Source organism: Prionailurus viverrinus, chromosome D3, assembly GCF_022837055.1.
Source record: "Prionailurus viverrinus isolate Anna chromosome D3, UM_Priviv_1.0, whole genome shotgun sequence".
In the NCBI taxonomy this organism is placed as follows: Eukaryota; Metazoa; Chordata; class Mammalia; order Carnivora; family Felidae; genus Prionailurus; species Prionailurus viverrinus.
Window position 1 is genome coordinate 22,949,559 of NC_062572.1, and position 15,937 is coordinate 22,965,495.

At 50.0% G+C, this 15,937-nt stretch overlaps 1 protein-coding gene across 1 annotated transcript; it reads left to right on the forward strand.

Moving 5' to 3' along the window:
* The first annotated feature begins 10,468 nt into the window (after nucleotides 1-10,468).
* On the forward strand, nucleotides 10,469-15,720 carry PLA2G3 (phospholipase A2 group III). The gene is made up of 7 exons (XM_047827249.1): nucleotides 10,469-11,412; nucleotides 12,425-12,557; nucleotides 12,806-12,940; nucleotides 13,204-13,511; nucleotides 14,204-14,333; nucleotides 14,443-14,559; nucleotides 15,209-15,720. Exons 1-7 carry the CDS (start codon nucleotides 10,872-10,874, stop codon nucleotides 15,411-15,413), a joined length of 1,569 nt encoding a protein of 522 aa, XP_047683205.1. The 5' UTR covers nucleotides 10,469-10,871; the 3' UTR covers nucleotides 15,414-15,720.
* Nucleotides 15,721-15,937: the final 217 nt, after the last annotated feature.

The window sequence follows — 15,937 nt, forward strand, 5'->3', positions numbered from 1 at the left end:
TGGCATAGGTCTCTGCCCATATGGTGACCCTGCTGGCTGAGGGCAGAGTGAACAAGTCTGGGTTGCTAAGTTGGGGTCTGAATAATATTATTTGTTTAGGGACATGGCCACTAGGTGGTATCAGGGCCATATTCTGGAATCTACTGGGAGCTGGATCAAGAAGACCTTATTCCTGGGTGATAGGCTCTTCCCAGAGGATTCTGGGATGTTCCCAGCATAGATGAAGTGTGGACAAATCTCTAGAAAACCAAGGAATGGAAAAACCAATAAAGAAGAGGAAAATCTGGAAGGCACTAAGAAATCATGGGGTCCAATCCCTGGACAATGTAGGGAAGGAGATAGGGCATTCACTGGGCAGCCCATCTCTGCCCTGCACCTCTGGAAGCCCAAGAAGGAAGGGTTGAATGTTTACTCAGGGCCTAATAATATGTGCCAGGCCTAATGTGTGCTAGGCATTATGGAGAGATCCTTCTTTTTGTTATTGTTGGAAAATTTAAAAAAAAATTTTTTTTAATGTTTATTTCTTTTTGAGAGAGAGAGACAGAGAGACAGAGGATGAGTGGGGGAGGGGCACAGAGAGAGGGAGACACAGAATTTGAAGCAGGTCCAGGCTCTGAGATGTCAGCACAGAGCTGGATGCGGGGCTTGAATACATGAACTGTGAGATTGTGACCTCAGCCAAAGTTGGATACTTAACCAACTGAGCCACCCAGTTGCCCTGGAAAAATTTTTTTAATGTTTATTTATTTTGAGAGAGAGGGATAGAGAATCCCAAACCGGCTCTGATCTGTCAGCGCAGAGCCCAAGGTGAGGCTTGATCTCACAAACCCTGAGATCCTGACCTGAGTTGAAACCACGAGTTGGACGCTTAACTGACTGAGCCACCCAGTTACCTTTGGGAGATCCTTCTTAAAAAATTTTCTCAGTGAATCTTCTCAACAGGTCTTTAAGGAAAGAATTGTTGACTATTTTACAGAAGAGAAAGTTGAAGGTCAAAGTGATAAAGAAATGTGGCCAACATCACACAAGGAAGTAGAGCTAGATTCCGTGCTTCAGAGTCCTGGAGGACGAGCTAGAAGTCAGGTTGCCAAGTAGAACAGACAACACCCAGTTAAATCTGAATTTCATACAAACAAACATCTGAGACATAATTATACTAAAAAATTATTTGTTGTAGGGTATCTGGGTGGCTCAGTCCATTAAGCATCTGACTTTGGCTCAGGTCATAATCTCACCATTGGTGAGTTCAAGCCCCACGTCAGGCTCTGTGCTGACAGTGCAGAGCCTGGGGCCTGCTTCAGATTCTGTGTCTCCCTCTCTTTGCCCCTCCCCTGCTCATACTCTGTCCCTCTCTCTCTCTCTCAAAAATAAATAAACATTAAAAAATTAAAAAATTATTTTTTGTTTATTGTAATTCAGGTTTAAGTTGGTGACTTTTATTTTTTGCTAATCTAGCAATCCTAGGTAGAGGAGATGCCCATGGCCCCAACATGAGAATAGGCAGAGCCTAGGACTGTGGAGTCCAGGAAAGAAGTTTGAATGGCACTGTGACCCCCTCTCAAGTCTTGGGGACCCAGGCACCAAGGCCACTTGTTCTCTGCCACCTGGACAGCTTCTGGTTAGGTGACCCTGGAAACTTTATTAGGGTCTGGGGGCAACAAAGACCTAAAGGAACAAAGATCCTCACACTCAGCTTTTTCTCACCCAGCACCCCCTTGGTTCACATTCAACCTCTCCCATTCCAGGAAATTGTTCCACCCTTTGTCCATCCGTGTTCGTGCTAGAAACCTGGAATTACTCTTTTTTTCCCTCAAGACTAGATATAATTTGCATACAAAAAGGTCAAAGTCTTAAGTGTTCAGCTCCACAAATTTTTACATATGTACACATATGTAACAGCCACACAGATCAAGATACAGAGCTGTGCTGTCCAATACAGTGGCTTTTAGCCTCATGTAGCTACTGAGAGCTTGAAGTGTGGAATCCAAACTGAGACACACAGTAAGTTAAAATACCAGACTTCAAAGACTTAGTATAAAAAAATAAAGTAAAATAGATCATTAATAATTTTAAAATATCGATTACATGTTGAAATATTTTACACAGGGATTATGTGAAAATATGTCATTAAAATTCATTTCCCTTGTTTCTTTCACTTTTTAAACCGGAGCTAGAAAATTCCAAATTACTTTTTTGGCTCACATTAGTGTTATATTTTTCATCACTGGTATAGACAGAGTCTGATTTATTCATCTGTGAAAAAGGGACTCAGAGAGGTGGAGCTGACGTTCACACTGACCAACTGAGGCAGAATGAGATAGGAAATCAGGTCAGTTTTAACCCTGAGCCCATGGTTCCCCACGTGGACTGAGTGGACTGCCATTTGACCTCTTCCAGGGTGATATCTTCTTTGAAACCTGAATTATTCTTTAGTGGGGACCTAAAGTACATTTGCCCATCCTGGGTTGGGGGCGTCAAGGAAGAGGGGGCTTCCTGGAGGGAGTAATTAAATTGACACTTGAAGGATGAGTAGGAACAAGCCAGGTGAAAGAGAGTGTTTGGGGCAGAGGGAATAGCATGTACAAGGACCCTGAGAGGGACTGGTGATTGAGGAGATGAAGGTAGCTCTGTGTCGCTGGAGCAGAGAAGTGGGGACCTTGTAGGTCAGCCAGGCTCAGATCCTGCAGGGTATGACAGACTTTGACCTGAAGTTCAGGGTGGGTCAGGGGACAAACCTGGCTAGGCCTGTGCTTTAGAAAGATCAGGCCAGCTGCAATTTGGATAACCCTTATTCTAAAAGAGAAAACTGAGATCCAGAGAGACAAAGGGCTTGTCAGGGTTCCATAGCAAGTCAGAGGTAGAGCCCAGATAAGAAGGAACAGGCAGGTGCAAAAAGGGACCAGAAACTTGTGAAGACAGCCTTCCTTGTTCAGTTTCTCTAAGAGGTGTTGGTTTTGGGTTCCCACTAGATGGCAGCAGAGGCTCAACGAAATACTGTGGGTTCCGGAAAGGCCTACTGTGCTGTCCCACAGGCCTTCCTGCTCCCATGCCCTAGTATGGGCATAAGAGGGCTCCTCCCTGGGACCTCTTGTCCAGACCCCAGAGCAACAGGAAGAGTGCTGGGGATCCAGAGGCTCAAAGTCTGGTTCTAGCTCTAATTCCCATCTGCTGTTGACCTGGGGCAAATTCACAGATAGAACTGTGCTTGAGAACTTGAGTCATTGGGTGTAGAAATGGGAGATTTATTATTTAGTCTGCCAGCACCTGAATTCTGCAGTCAGATCTCCTCCTACCCTCCTGATCTTTCCATTATGCTCCCCACCCACCCTCTTAATCTTGTTGAGTGAGTTAGACTCACAGAGCCCCTCAAGGGCCCCAAGGGCCAATCTAACCCCAAAAGGGAAGGAGGGGGTGTGAGCTAAGGTCTCTGAGTTATAGCCAACAAACAACCCAGGTTTCAACCTCAGCCAAAGAGCCCTGTGTAGAATGAAAAGGTGAATAAGCAACAGAGCTTTGGGCAAGTCCAATCTCTACCCTGTACCTCCTCTGTGAAGTGAGGCAAAGAGTTGCTGCCCTGCTTGTCTTTCCTCACTGCTGGGTAGGGTTACCAGATATAGCAAATAAAAACACCGAAAACCCATTTAAATTATAATTTCAGATAATCAAAAATAATTACAATGTTGGGAGCATTAAATTACACTAAAAATTATTCACTGAGTTCTGAAATTCAAATGTAACTGGGCATCTCTATTTCATCTATCAACCCTACCACTTGGGCTTGGTGAGAATATAAAGGTCAAGTGCCATGTGAATAGGAGGGGTGTGATTCTTGCACTCAGTGGAATCCTGTCCCATATCCCAATGCCTTCTGTGGCCCCCATGTTGAGCTAGACAGAGCTCTCAGGGCCTATTTTGCCCGCTTGTTCCTGTTGGGTTTTCCTACATTTCTGGGGGTGGGATCTCATGCCACATGAGTGACTCATGTGGGATATTCATGGACTAATGTGAGGTTTTCCCCTCATCTCCTTTTCCATTCTCTGATCCTTACCATAGTCCCTGGGAAGTAAAAAAAAAAAAAAAAAAAAAAAAAAAAAAAAAAGAGGTAGGCATGAGCATATCAGTCAATAGATTACATCATGGGGATTCAGCCAAGACAAGGAAGTTGCCCTAAGATGCCCAGTGAAAGGAAGTGGAACCAGAGGTTGAATCCAGATAAGGATCTACTGAACCTCTTAGGACCCTACCAGCAGGCTGGAGTCAGTTGGGAGAATGGAAGGATGCCACATTCTGCAGCCTAGGGAACTAGGCATTAAATTAGTCACACTGCGATCCTGCCTGGCTTCTACCTTCAAATCCCCTTCTACTTATCAAAGCCTGCTGTGTGTCAGCCACTGAAGTACCTTATATACACTTATATTCATCCTCATGGTGTAGGTACTATTCTCATCTCCATTTTACCAATGAGGCACAAAGAGGCAAAAGGACTTGCCTAATATCCCACAGAAAGTAAGGGAGAAGATAGGACTCAAATCTGGGTCTGTCCTGGGCTTCTTCTATTCCATTACACTGCTTTCCCTACCCGAGGAATTGGATACATCTGCAGTTTCTAGGTAGCTAAATCACTCTACAAACAATGACAGTTTTGTTTCTTCCATTTCAAACTTGACAATTTGTATTTCTTTTTCTTATGTTATTACATTGGCTGGGACTTCCAATAGCATTAATATGACATATACCTAATATGACATATACCTATGTCATAGCACCCATGACATATACCTGAATCCTTCTCTGTTAGTTGTGTATTGCTTTGTAATAACTATCTCAAAAGAACAAACATTTATCATCTCACATAATTTCTGAAAGTTGGGAATTAGAGAGTAGCTTATTTGAGTGGTTCTGGATCAGGGTCTCACAAGGTTACAGTGAAGATATCTGCCAGATCTCTTCAAAGAAAATAGCAAATGACCAGTAAGCATGAAAAGATGAACAGCTGTTAGGAAAATGCAAACAAAACCCATAATAAGATGCCCACCAGGATGGATATAAGATAGATAATAACAAATATTGACAAAGATGTGGAGAAATCAAAATTCTCAAACACTGCTGGTGAGAATGTCCAATGGTGCAACCACTTTGGAAACAGTCTGGCAGTTCTTCAAGTGGCTAAAGGTAAAGGCACCTGAGTGGCTTAGTTGGTTCAGTGCCTGACTCTTGATTTTGGCTCAGGTCATGATCTCACGGTTTGTGAGATCAAGCCCTGCATTGGGCTGCATGCTGACAGCACAGAGCCTGCTTGGGATTCTCTCTCTCTCTCTCTCTCTCTCTCTCTCTCTCTGCCCCTCCCATGCTCTCTCACACATGCACGCACTCTCACTCTCTCTCTCTCTCTCTCTCTCTCTGTCTCTCAAAATAAATAAATAAACTTTAAACAAATAAACAAAGGGGTGCCTGGGTGGCGCAGTCGGTTAAGCATCTGACTCTTGATTTCAGCTTGGTCATGATCTCATGGTTTGTGGGTTTGAGCCCCACATTGAGCTTTGTGCTGACAGTGTGGAGCCTGTTTGGGATTCTCTCTCTCTCCTCTCTCTGCCCCCCCCCCTCTCAAAATAAATAAATAAACTTAAAAAAATAAAACAAACAAATGGTTACAGATAGAGTTACCACATAACCCAGTAATTCTACTCCTAGGTATGTGCCCAAGAGAAATTATAACACATGTTCACACAAAAATGTTTACACGAATGTTTGTGAAAGCATTATTCATAATAACCAAAAAGTGGAAACGACCCAAGGGTCCATCAGCTAATGAATGGATAAACAAAATGTGGTATATCTATACAATGAAATATTATCCACTCTTAAAGAGGAATGAAGTTCTAATATATGCTACAACACAGATGAACCTTGAAAACATTATGCTAAGTGAAAGAAGCTAGTCACAAAAGACCATACATTGTATGAGTCCATTTATATGAGATGTACATGAAGTAGATTAGTGGCTACTTAGGGGAAGGGAGGAAGGCAGAATGACTGTTACTGGTTACAGGATTTCTTTTTAGAATAATGAAAATGTTATGGAATTAGGTCGTGGTGATGGTTGCACAACTTTAGATATACTTAAAACCATTAAATTGTATACTTAAAATGGGTGAATTGTATAGTATGTGAATCATATCTCAATAAAGCTATTACCAAAGGCGGTGGGTGTAGGGGAGGCCAGGTGGTGCAGTATTCATCTGAAGGCTTGACTGGGCCTTAAGGGTCTGCTTCCAAGTGGCTCACTTGCATGGCTGTTGACAGGAGCCCTCAGTTACTCACCACATAGGCCTTTTCATAGGGTTGCTTGAGTGCCCTCATGACACGTCGGCTGGCTTCTCCAGAACAAGTGATACAAGAGAAAGAGCAAGAAGGGAGGTACAATGCCTTCTATGACTTAGTCTCAGAAGTTACATCAGGTCCACCACATTTTATATATTAGAAACATGTGACTAAGTACAGTTCACACTGAAGGGGAGAGGAAGTAGTCTACACCACTTTAAGGGAGGGGTATCAGAGAATTTGTGCCCATCTTTAAACCACCACAGCTTCTAATGTTGTTCAATTAGAATAGTTTCCATGGTCCCTCTGACTCCCCATCTCTCTCTCTCTCTCCCTTTTCTACTCTAGTTTAATAAGCTGTTGAATTGAATCTAATGTGTTTTTTCTACATATTGAGATGTCTAGTTTTAAATACAGTGTGTCTCATTATTTATTCCCTCAGACCTAGGACTAGGCTTAGTTTATACCAGGTATTCTTGGGGCTGAACTCCTACCTGGAAATCTTATGAGGGATGGTCCTGTACCACAGAGAAGACTGCTTTCTGGGCTTCCTCCCAGATTTTAGACTCCATCTGCCCATTGAGTTTCCTCTTTTGGTCTGTAGTGGGGGCTGCCTCAGCCAAATGGGTAGATAAATTCCCAGGTGTGGCAGCATCAGCATCTGTAGCAGCATTGGAGTGGATGCCACTGTCCTCCTGGACAGCCCCCAACCAATGACTGGGCACGGCCAGGCACTAGGGCCTGCCTATTTCTGCCCAGCCAGGGCTCTTCCATGGGCAATTTTTACATCAGAGCTCCCTGTTGGCTGGCTGATGTTTGCTCAGAGTGGCACCTCAGTGTGATGCTCTTATCCAGTTCTCCATCCCTTCTACTGTCTCCCCATAGATGTCAAACTTGCAACACAGTCTGACGGCTTTCCCTGCCCAATCCTGCTTCTTGCCTCCCCCCTTTATCTTTCACAGGCACTTCCTCCAATAAGTCTCTTGCACTTCTAGCTCCATCTTAGTGGTGGCTTCCTAGAGGACCCAAGTGACACTCAGGTCCTGGCTCCCCTGGGCTGCCAGACCCTGTCCCCTCAGGGGATGAGTTCTTCTCCATCTCCCTAGTTGAGCATGCTGTCCCCCTTCCCTCCTCTTTCTGTTCAGGGCTCCCCATGTGCCTGGCAGTAGTGGACACTCAGTAACTATTTGTTTTTGAATGAATGCAGAATGTTCTGGAGCTAGGCACTGCCCACACCATTCTCCTGGCACAGAGAGCTGCAGAGAGCCCTCCTGGTGGGGTAGAGAAGGCAAGCTCCAAGGGCTCCAGGCAGTGGGGAGGAAGTCCCTGAGATGGGGAGGTGGTAGGGGAGCTGAGAGTCTCCCAGGATCACAGGAAATCCTCCCCACAGCCCAAGGAAAGTCTGACCTGGCTTTTCCCAAATCTACTGTGTGACTCCTGGCAAGTTACTTCCCTTTTGGAGACTCTCCATCCATCTCAATAGTCGATGAGAAGCCCTACCCTGCCTGTTTCCCTAGGGAGGGCCAGGGGTTGTGGGCATCAGATGAGACCATGGCTGGGAAAAGGTTGGGTACCCTGGGTCCTGGGCCTGGGGTGAGGGTGTGGAGGGGGAGAACAAACAGAGAAGGAAGGAAGAGAGAAGAATGAGGGGAGAGAAACAGACACAGACACACAGACACACACATAAGTGAGGAAACTATGAGACATAATGAGGGAATGAGTGAGAAAGAGAACAGGAAGGGAGGAGAAAAATGAGAAGACCCCAAGAAACAAAAAGGAAAACAGAGAGAGGGATAAAAATTAAGAGAGAAACAGGAAAAAGAGGGAAAGAGAGCCAGGGGAGAGGACAGGGATCCTCAGAGACACAAGGGCACAAGAAATGAGATAGAGAGGGAGGGAGAGAAGCAGAGACAACACAGGGGGAGGGGCAGTGAAAAGCCACACAGACAGAGGAAAGAAAAAGAAATGGAGGGAGAAAATGAGATGGAGCGTTAGAGTCAGAGAAAGATGGAGAGAGGGAGAGATACAGGAGAGAGAAAGAAATGAGGAGAATCAGGGCCAGAGAGGGAAAGAGACCAAGGGAGAGAAGGATGAGAGAGAAGCCAAAGGTGACAGAGCGATGGGGACCGATGGACAGAAAGAGCGATAAATGATCAGACCCCACAGACCCCTGCCCCTCACTCACTCACTGTGAACCCTGCCCCACTCCAGACAGGTGGGGATCCAGAAAAAAGCCTCAGCTCCCCTTTTGTCTGCAGGGCCTGGCCTATCCTGTCCTGCTGGTTTGGCTCCTGCCATCCTCTGTGGCAAGGCTTCTGAGGGGCACCCAATGGGAGGCAGGGCTCCAAAGCTTGTCCTGTAGGTTGACTGACGTGGCCACTGGGTGGAATCTGAAGGGAAAACCCAGTGACACCTTCCCTTGAGGCCTGGGCAGGCCCCAGCCTGCCTTCTTTTGGGGCCCAGACTAAAAAAGACCTCAAAGGTCACCGCCACCATGCTCTTCGCTGTACAGAGGAGGAAATTGAGGCCTAGAGAGGGAGAGGGACAAGCCTGAAGTCACAAAACCAGGTCATGGCCTAGTTGGAACTAACTTTGATGGATGCTCAGGCCTGAAAATCTGGAGACTTGCTTTCTCCTGGTCAATTTGCTTCCTGCCCAGGGATGTCCTGAGACTTTAGTGACAGTATCCTGGATGCCAGTCCCTGGGTGGAGAGTTTTACCCAACATCCCGTGAACTGACTACTGTGATAAGACCCATCATACAGATAAGGAGACTGAGGCTCAGAGAAGTTAAGACTTCAAAGCCTGAGGTCACCAGTGTCAATACCCCAGATAGGTCTGTTTGACCTTGAAAGTTGAGTTCCTGCCATGGGACCTCCCAGCCACCGTGGGTAATGAGCTCTGTAATATGGAAAAGGTGGGCAGAGGTGGGTGGCCATTCCTCCAGTTAGGGAAAATTACCAGAACAATGGTTTCAAAGCATTAGAATTCTTCCCAGAGGGACCCACCTTTGTTCAGTGGTGTTCCTACCTTTAGGAACCCCAGGTCTCCCTACCCTTCCCACCACCACACTCTATTCCACATTCCTTTTCTCAACCTCTGAAGAGAAGGAGTTTGGCTCTGGGCTACTCCCACCCTCTCTCCCTCTTCATTGTCCCCAGCCATGACCTCCTGAACCACAGGCCCAGGCTGGTTCTGAGTATAGAGGTGGGGCTGCACACCCTAAAGCCCCCCTTCTACCTGCTATGCACAGTGAGCATCTCCCCCAGCTCTGCCCGTGGCTCTGCCTCACTGGGGCTCACCCTCCTGGAAGAGACTTGGATGGAGATTGGGAGGAATGTTGGAGGAGCAGTAGGCTGATGGGAAGAATGACAGACAATCACTTTCCCTACCAGCTCTGATCTCCCAGTAAAGCTTTCCAAGAACTATACTGCCAGCCTCTAACCCCTCCCTAGCTAGATCCTGTCCCCTGAGGTTTCCTCACCCTCAACAATCCTCAGTTTCTTCATCTGCATTATGGGTGTAAGCACCCCAACTTCCCTGGATGATTGGAAGGCGAATGATACGTTAGCTTTGGGACACAGGAACACGTGCTGGCTGTAAACTCTCCCTAGTGGAGAGGCCACTCCTCTTGGGGAGCACATGATGCTACTGTGTCCCACTGGTGGCTACAGTCCAAGGATGGAGATGGTTGCAGACTGAGACCCCTGCCCAGCCCTCTACTCCTCTGGGGGCCATAGTCCCTTTAAGTCTGGAGCATAGCTCCGCCCCATGTTGCTCTCAAGTTCTGCTCTGGCTATGTTTCCACCATCAGATCAAGAGGGTTGCTGCTTGGCCAGTCCTCTGCCTTTGAGTCCCAGGAAATAGAGAGCCCTGGGGTGCTGTTCCCTGATTATGCCAAGAGGCTTTCTTAGAACCAACCCTGGGTGATGGTGGGAGGGCACACTCCAGGTGGCCAGGAGATGGCTGCACCCTTTACCAGAAACCTCAGGAGCTCCCAGGGTGGGGGTAGCTACAGGGCCCAAACCCTGCCCTCACCTCTTTCACCCAACTCTGGTAGAGGCCATGGCCCTCTGCCAACTTCATGGAGGTGGGTGTGGCAGTCCCTGCTTCTTGCACTGGATGGGGGTCTAAGGGTGAGTTCTGGGAGCTTCCTCTGAGCCCCTGAACCCTCTTCCCTCCCTAGGAAGAAAGGGATCCCTTCCTGGCCCCCTGCCCCAGGGCCCAAGGCTTTGGCTCCCACAGTCCCCATCCAGGCGGGGCTGGCAGCAGGTGACTGGATGAGAAAGGCATGGTGAATGGGGGCGTGGGCCTTGGCAAGTACACTCCTTGGCCAATCAGCGGCCTGCCCAGCCGGTGGATTCAGTTACAAGCCAGAGATCACCCCATACTCCAGCCTCCTTCCTACTCCTCCCAAAGCTCCATTCATTGGCCCTGCCGCAGGGTCTGCAGGGCACCGCTTCCGCTCAGCTGCTTAAATCTGCTGCCTCGTGGGCTGCCAGGGGTAGGTGTTGTGGGGGCTTTGTCTGACTGGGCTGGGCCAGGACAGAATGGGGATTCTGGTAGTGCTGTTAGGGATGCTGAGCTTCCTGGGAGTGGCTGTGGGGAGCTCCTCTGCCCTCCTCTGGGACAGCACCTCCTGCCACTTGGCCAGGCCCATCCCCGGCAGCCCCTTGGGGACCCTGAGCTTTCTGGGCAAGAATGCCCAGAGACTGGCCCTGGTCCACACCCACTGGGATGAGCACGGGAGGCTGCAATCTTGTAGCCAGCAAGACGAGCCAGAGCTCACTGCAGCCTTTAGTGCTCTCTGTGCTGGTGAGATCACCCGGGGCACCTTCATCCAAACCCCTGGACCTGAGCTGCAGAGAGCCCTGGCCACACTTCAGAGTCAGTGGGGAGCCTGCCGAGGGACTGAAGAGGGTCCAGCAGGGGCTAGGGAGAAGCGAGCAGCAGGGGTCAGGGTAGAGCAAGCAGAAGGACACAGAGGAGCACCCCGCAGCATAGGACACCAGCGGTTGAAGAGAGGCTGGACTATGCCTGGCACGCTGTGGTGTGGAGTCGGGGATTCTGCTGGAAACTCCACAGAGTTGGGTGAGTGATGGGGATGTGGACTAGGGGGTAGGGGAGGGAAGTGCAGGCTTTTGCCCTGGCCCCCATTCTTCCAGACTGTGTGTCCTTGGGGGAATGACTTAACCACTGTAAACTTCAATGTCCTCATCTGTAAAATGGGGTGACCATAAGTCTCATCATGGGTTGCTTGAATTAGGTCATAGATGGGAAACATTCTAGTCAAATCTTGGAGTCCTCATTAATCACCATCCCAGGGAGGGGGTGGACTGGGATGGGTCCCAGGTTGTCCAAGCCAAAACACCATCACCTAAGAGGAAGCTTTATGAGGACAAGGTGCCCAGTGGAATGGACACTGAGACCCAAAGACCTGGGTTAGCAAATTCAAGCTGAACAGGTCACTTCCCCTCTCTGAACCTTGGTTTTCTCACCTGAACCATGAAAGTGACATTTCCCTCGCAGGGCTGCTGTAAGCTTGGGTGTGGGAAGTGCCAGGCACTTGGGAAATGCTCAGTAAAAGGCACTATTGCTTTTTACTGACAAACAAACATGGATGACTTTTTTGCACCGTCAGTACAGCTGTCTTTGTGCATGCATGGCAGGCTGGGGGCAGGCTTTGGCACCTGAGTTGGAGCAGACTGGCATCCTGACAATGCTTCATCGTGCCAATGAGAAAGGTTGCACCCTGCCTGTTTGCCATTCCATTCCACACACATTCATAACTTCTGAGTTTTATTTGGGGTGTGAGCTTGGGAGCTCTGGAGGCAGACTTGAGTCTGAGTAAGTCCCTTTCCTGGACAAGGGCTCCTGGGTGGGCTGCCTGGCACTTGGAGCTGCCCAGTAGAGGCTGTGCATGGGTGCTCTCTTCAGGCCTTGAAACTGAGTGTCCCACAGAGAGTGGTCTGAGGCCGCCCAGGGCATCTGTGTCAGGGCTGGGGTGAGAATAAGGTCCCTGCTTCTTGCACTGGATGGGCATAGCCAGTGTGTGGTGCCCAGGACCCTGCTGAGCTGGTGCCCCTGCCCCTGCTTCCTGCAGGGATCTTCCAAGGCCCTGATCTCTGCTGCCGGGAACATGACCGATGCCCACAGAACATCTCGCCCTTCCAGTACAGCTATGGTATCAGAAACTACCGATTCCACACCATCTCCCACTGTGACTGTGATGCCAGGTTGGCAGTGGGCAGAGAGGGTTGGGGACTTACGGGTGGAGTAGTTCCTGGGTGCAGAGACTGGGATTCCAAAGAATCCTAAAGAATCAGCTAGTCAGACACCCTACCATGCAGGTGGGAAAGCTGGCCCTAGGAGAAGAAGAGACTCTTGGATCCCAAACCACCTGGATGGTAGTGACTGGGTGGGCTGGAGGAGGAGCCAGGTGGCTCTCTGTGGTCCAGAGACCTGAGTACCAGCTCTGGGGCAGGTTCCAGCAATGCCTGAAGAACCAGCAGGACTCCATCTCGGACATCGTGGGTGTGGCCTTCTTCAATGTGCTGGAGGTCCCCTGCTTCGTGCTGGAGGAGCAGGAGGCGTGTGTGGCGTGGTACTGGTGGGGAGGGTATGTAGCTGCCCCCTTCAATCTCCTTCCCAGCCAGAGAGGGAGCCCAGGGAGGGATGCCTGCCTGTATGTCTGTCCTCCAAGGAATGATGCCTCATCCTCCCTGTCTTCTCCTCAGGACAGGGCCAGGATGCAGACCTTCCCTGGGTGCCCAATACAACCCAGTGGGACAAGGGATGGGACTGGCAGAAACTTGGTCTCCATGGAGAGGAACCTAGGGCTTCTGGGAGGGGTATTATGAGTTACCAATTGCCACCTTCCAGGTGCAGAAGGTATGGCTCCATACCTCTTGCCCACCTCCAGCCCAGGACCCTCTATAATGCCTCCTGGAGCTCCCCAGCCACCCCCCAGCCTCCCAGCCTTCAGAACCCAGCCCCTAGCAAGCCACAACAGAAGCAGCGTCCTCAGAAGCGACCACCGCAATGGAAAGGGTCTAAGAACCCCATCAAAACCAACACCACAGCCCTCCGGACCCCTGTGGCCTCCACCCAGCCTGATATGTCCCCCACAGCCTGGCTTGAGGTCACCCATCCAGGCCTCCAGGGGCCATGGAGTGGCCTAAAACCTCAGGGTGAGTTCCAAACCTAACTTTGGGGGTTCCTGATGTGGGAAGGTGTCACTGCCTCTGTACAAGGTCGAGGACCCTGTGTTGTTTCCCTTCCTGTTCCAAACTCCTCCTGGGGGTCTCCCAACCTCTCCCATCAAATCATGCTGCAGCCAGAGGGGTTTTCATAAGCCTTAAACTTGACCATATCACGCCTCACTGAGCCCCCACCTGGCTCCTCTTACTTCAGATGATGATGTCCCAACACCCAGGGGCCTTCAGGTGCTGGTCCTGCAGACTCTACTTCCCAGCTGAAACTCACAAACCTCATTTGGTTGCTCTCTCCCACCTCTGGGCCTTTGCTCATGCTGTTCCTTCTGCCTGGAGCACTCTCCTGAATTTTTCTCCTAGCCTCGGTTTAGCAGTCTCTGCCTCCAAAAAGCCTTTCCTGATCACCCTGGGCTTCCCCTATGGAAGCCCATAGGCTTCTTCTGGGCTTCCCCTATGGTGGCACTGCCATGTGTGTTTGTGTGTGTGTGTGTGTGTGTGTGTGTAATATGTGTGTGTGATGTGTGTGGCACTCTGAGGGCACGAAGGGCATGAGACACGAGGACACTGTGTTTGAGCGCATGTGCCTATGTTCCTCCTAAATGGCAGTGGGCATTGGAGGGCTTTGCTGGGGACTGGGCTACCCTCATCACCATGCTCCCCCAACCCAGATGTCCGCCGAGCCTGCCGCAGCTTCCGCCACTTGGATCAATGTGAGCAGCAGATCGGGCCTCAGGAAACAAAGTTCCAGCTGCTCAATAGTGCTCATGAGCCCCTCTTCCACTGCAACTGCACACGCCGGTGAGGCCTGCTTGGACCCTTGGGGGGTGGACAGCCTGCTGCCAGTCACTAAGAGGGGGCTGCTGGGTGGCCAGGCACTACCCTAGCCTAATCCTGCCTCTGCCCTCAGCCTGGCACGCTTCCTGAGGCTCCACAGCCCACCTGCAGGCACCAGCGTACTTTGGGAGCTGCTAGGCACAACCTGTTTCAAGCTGACCCCTCCACTGGACTGTGCTGAGGGCACAGGGTAAGTCACGGCAAGGCCAGGAGGGAGGGGACATTTTCCCAAGGGGTGGGTTGCCTATGGGGATGGGGATGTGTGCCAGGACTAAGGGGATGGAGAAAGGGGTTAGGGCACCTCTGAGCTCCATTTTCATCATACCCTACTCCCTGGTGCTCCAGGTTCAGCTCTGCAGTTGGTTCATATGGGTTGATGTTGATTCTTTCACTTCCTGTGTGACGTTGCAAGTTGAGTCACCTCTCCTTGTCTCCATTTTCTTATTTGTAAAATGGATGTAGAAGCCAAGGAAATGGCGTGTGTGACACATATAGCCCAAGGCCTACCTGGCACACAGTAAAAGGCTTACTTGCTTAACTCTTGCTTTTAACCTAAAATCTCATTTCAATTCTGATTCCCAGAGAAAGCTGCTTGTTACCTTTCCCTTTTCACAGGTGAGGAAACCGAGGTCCAGATTGGCCCGGGTTTCTGCAGCCAGCTAGCAGCAGAACTGGGGCCTCTGGGTGCTAGCCCAGGTTTATTCTGCCCCCTTCTAGATGTAACCCACCCTTCCCTGGTGCCAGCCCTGCTCCTCTCTAGGCCTCGGTCCCCCTGTCTGCAGAGCAGGGTGGGATCCTTGGCAGCCATGACCACCTGCCCCACTTTTCTCCGTTCACAGCTGTTTCAGAGACCCTAGGGCCATCAAGGTGTCAGCTCGGCACTTGCAGCGACTTCAGCAGAGGCGACTCCAGCTCTGGGGTGTGACCACAGATGAGGGGCAGGTATGGCCTTCAAATCACCCAAGAGCCCCCATGTCATTCTATGACCGGTGTCTGCAGCTGACCCAGGCAGCCTGGAGACCTGACAGGCAGCAGAAATCCTAGAACCACTGACCTCAGTTCCAGCTCTCCTGGGCACCAAACTGGACCTTGCTCCTGGCTCTGCTAGGCCCTGGGGGTCTTGGCCTACTCTCCATGTGTTAGATTGAAGCATAGCACAGGCCCTTGTGGACAGCTGGGAGGCTGGATGGGGGGAAGAGGGAGCAAGGCTGAAATGCTGGACCACGTCTCCTACTGTGCTGAGCAATCTTGAGCTGGTGATACAACCCCTCTGTGCTTGGATGTGGTGTTCAAGAGGCTCATTCTGGGGAATGGGGAAAGGGTAACCTACTACAGCAGCCTCAGGAGGTACTAGTAAGAGGTACATGTATCTTCAGGTCGCAAAATTAATACGTGTCTCAAGACCCTGCTCAGAGGAACCCCAGCACCTATCTGCTGAGGCCTGAGGCAGTAGGTCAGAGGATGGGATATCACAGAAGTGCCTGTGTCTGAATCCAGGAAAGAGGAGGGTGGCTAGAGAGGGCTTCCTAACTCTTATCCCTGGGGGATCCCTTCTCTTAACAGCTGCC

Bases quoted from the DNA above. Each gene is read 5' to 3' on its own strand.
- PLA2G3 (XM_047827249.1), top strand. From the start codon at position 10,872: ATGGGGATTCTGGTAGTGCTGTTAGGGATGCTGAGCTTCCTGGGAGTG. The intron at 12,941-13,203 runs GTATGTAGCTGC...GCCACCTTCCAG, and splicing joins GCGTGGTACTGGTGGGGAGG to GTGCAGAAGGTATGGCTCCA. The intron at 14,560-15,208 runs GTAAGTCACGGC...CTCCGTTCACAG, and splicing joins GACTGTGCTGAGGGCACAGG to CTGTTTCAGAGACCCTAGGG.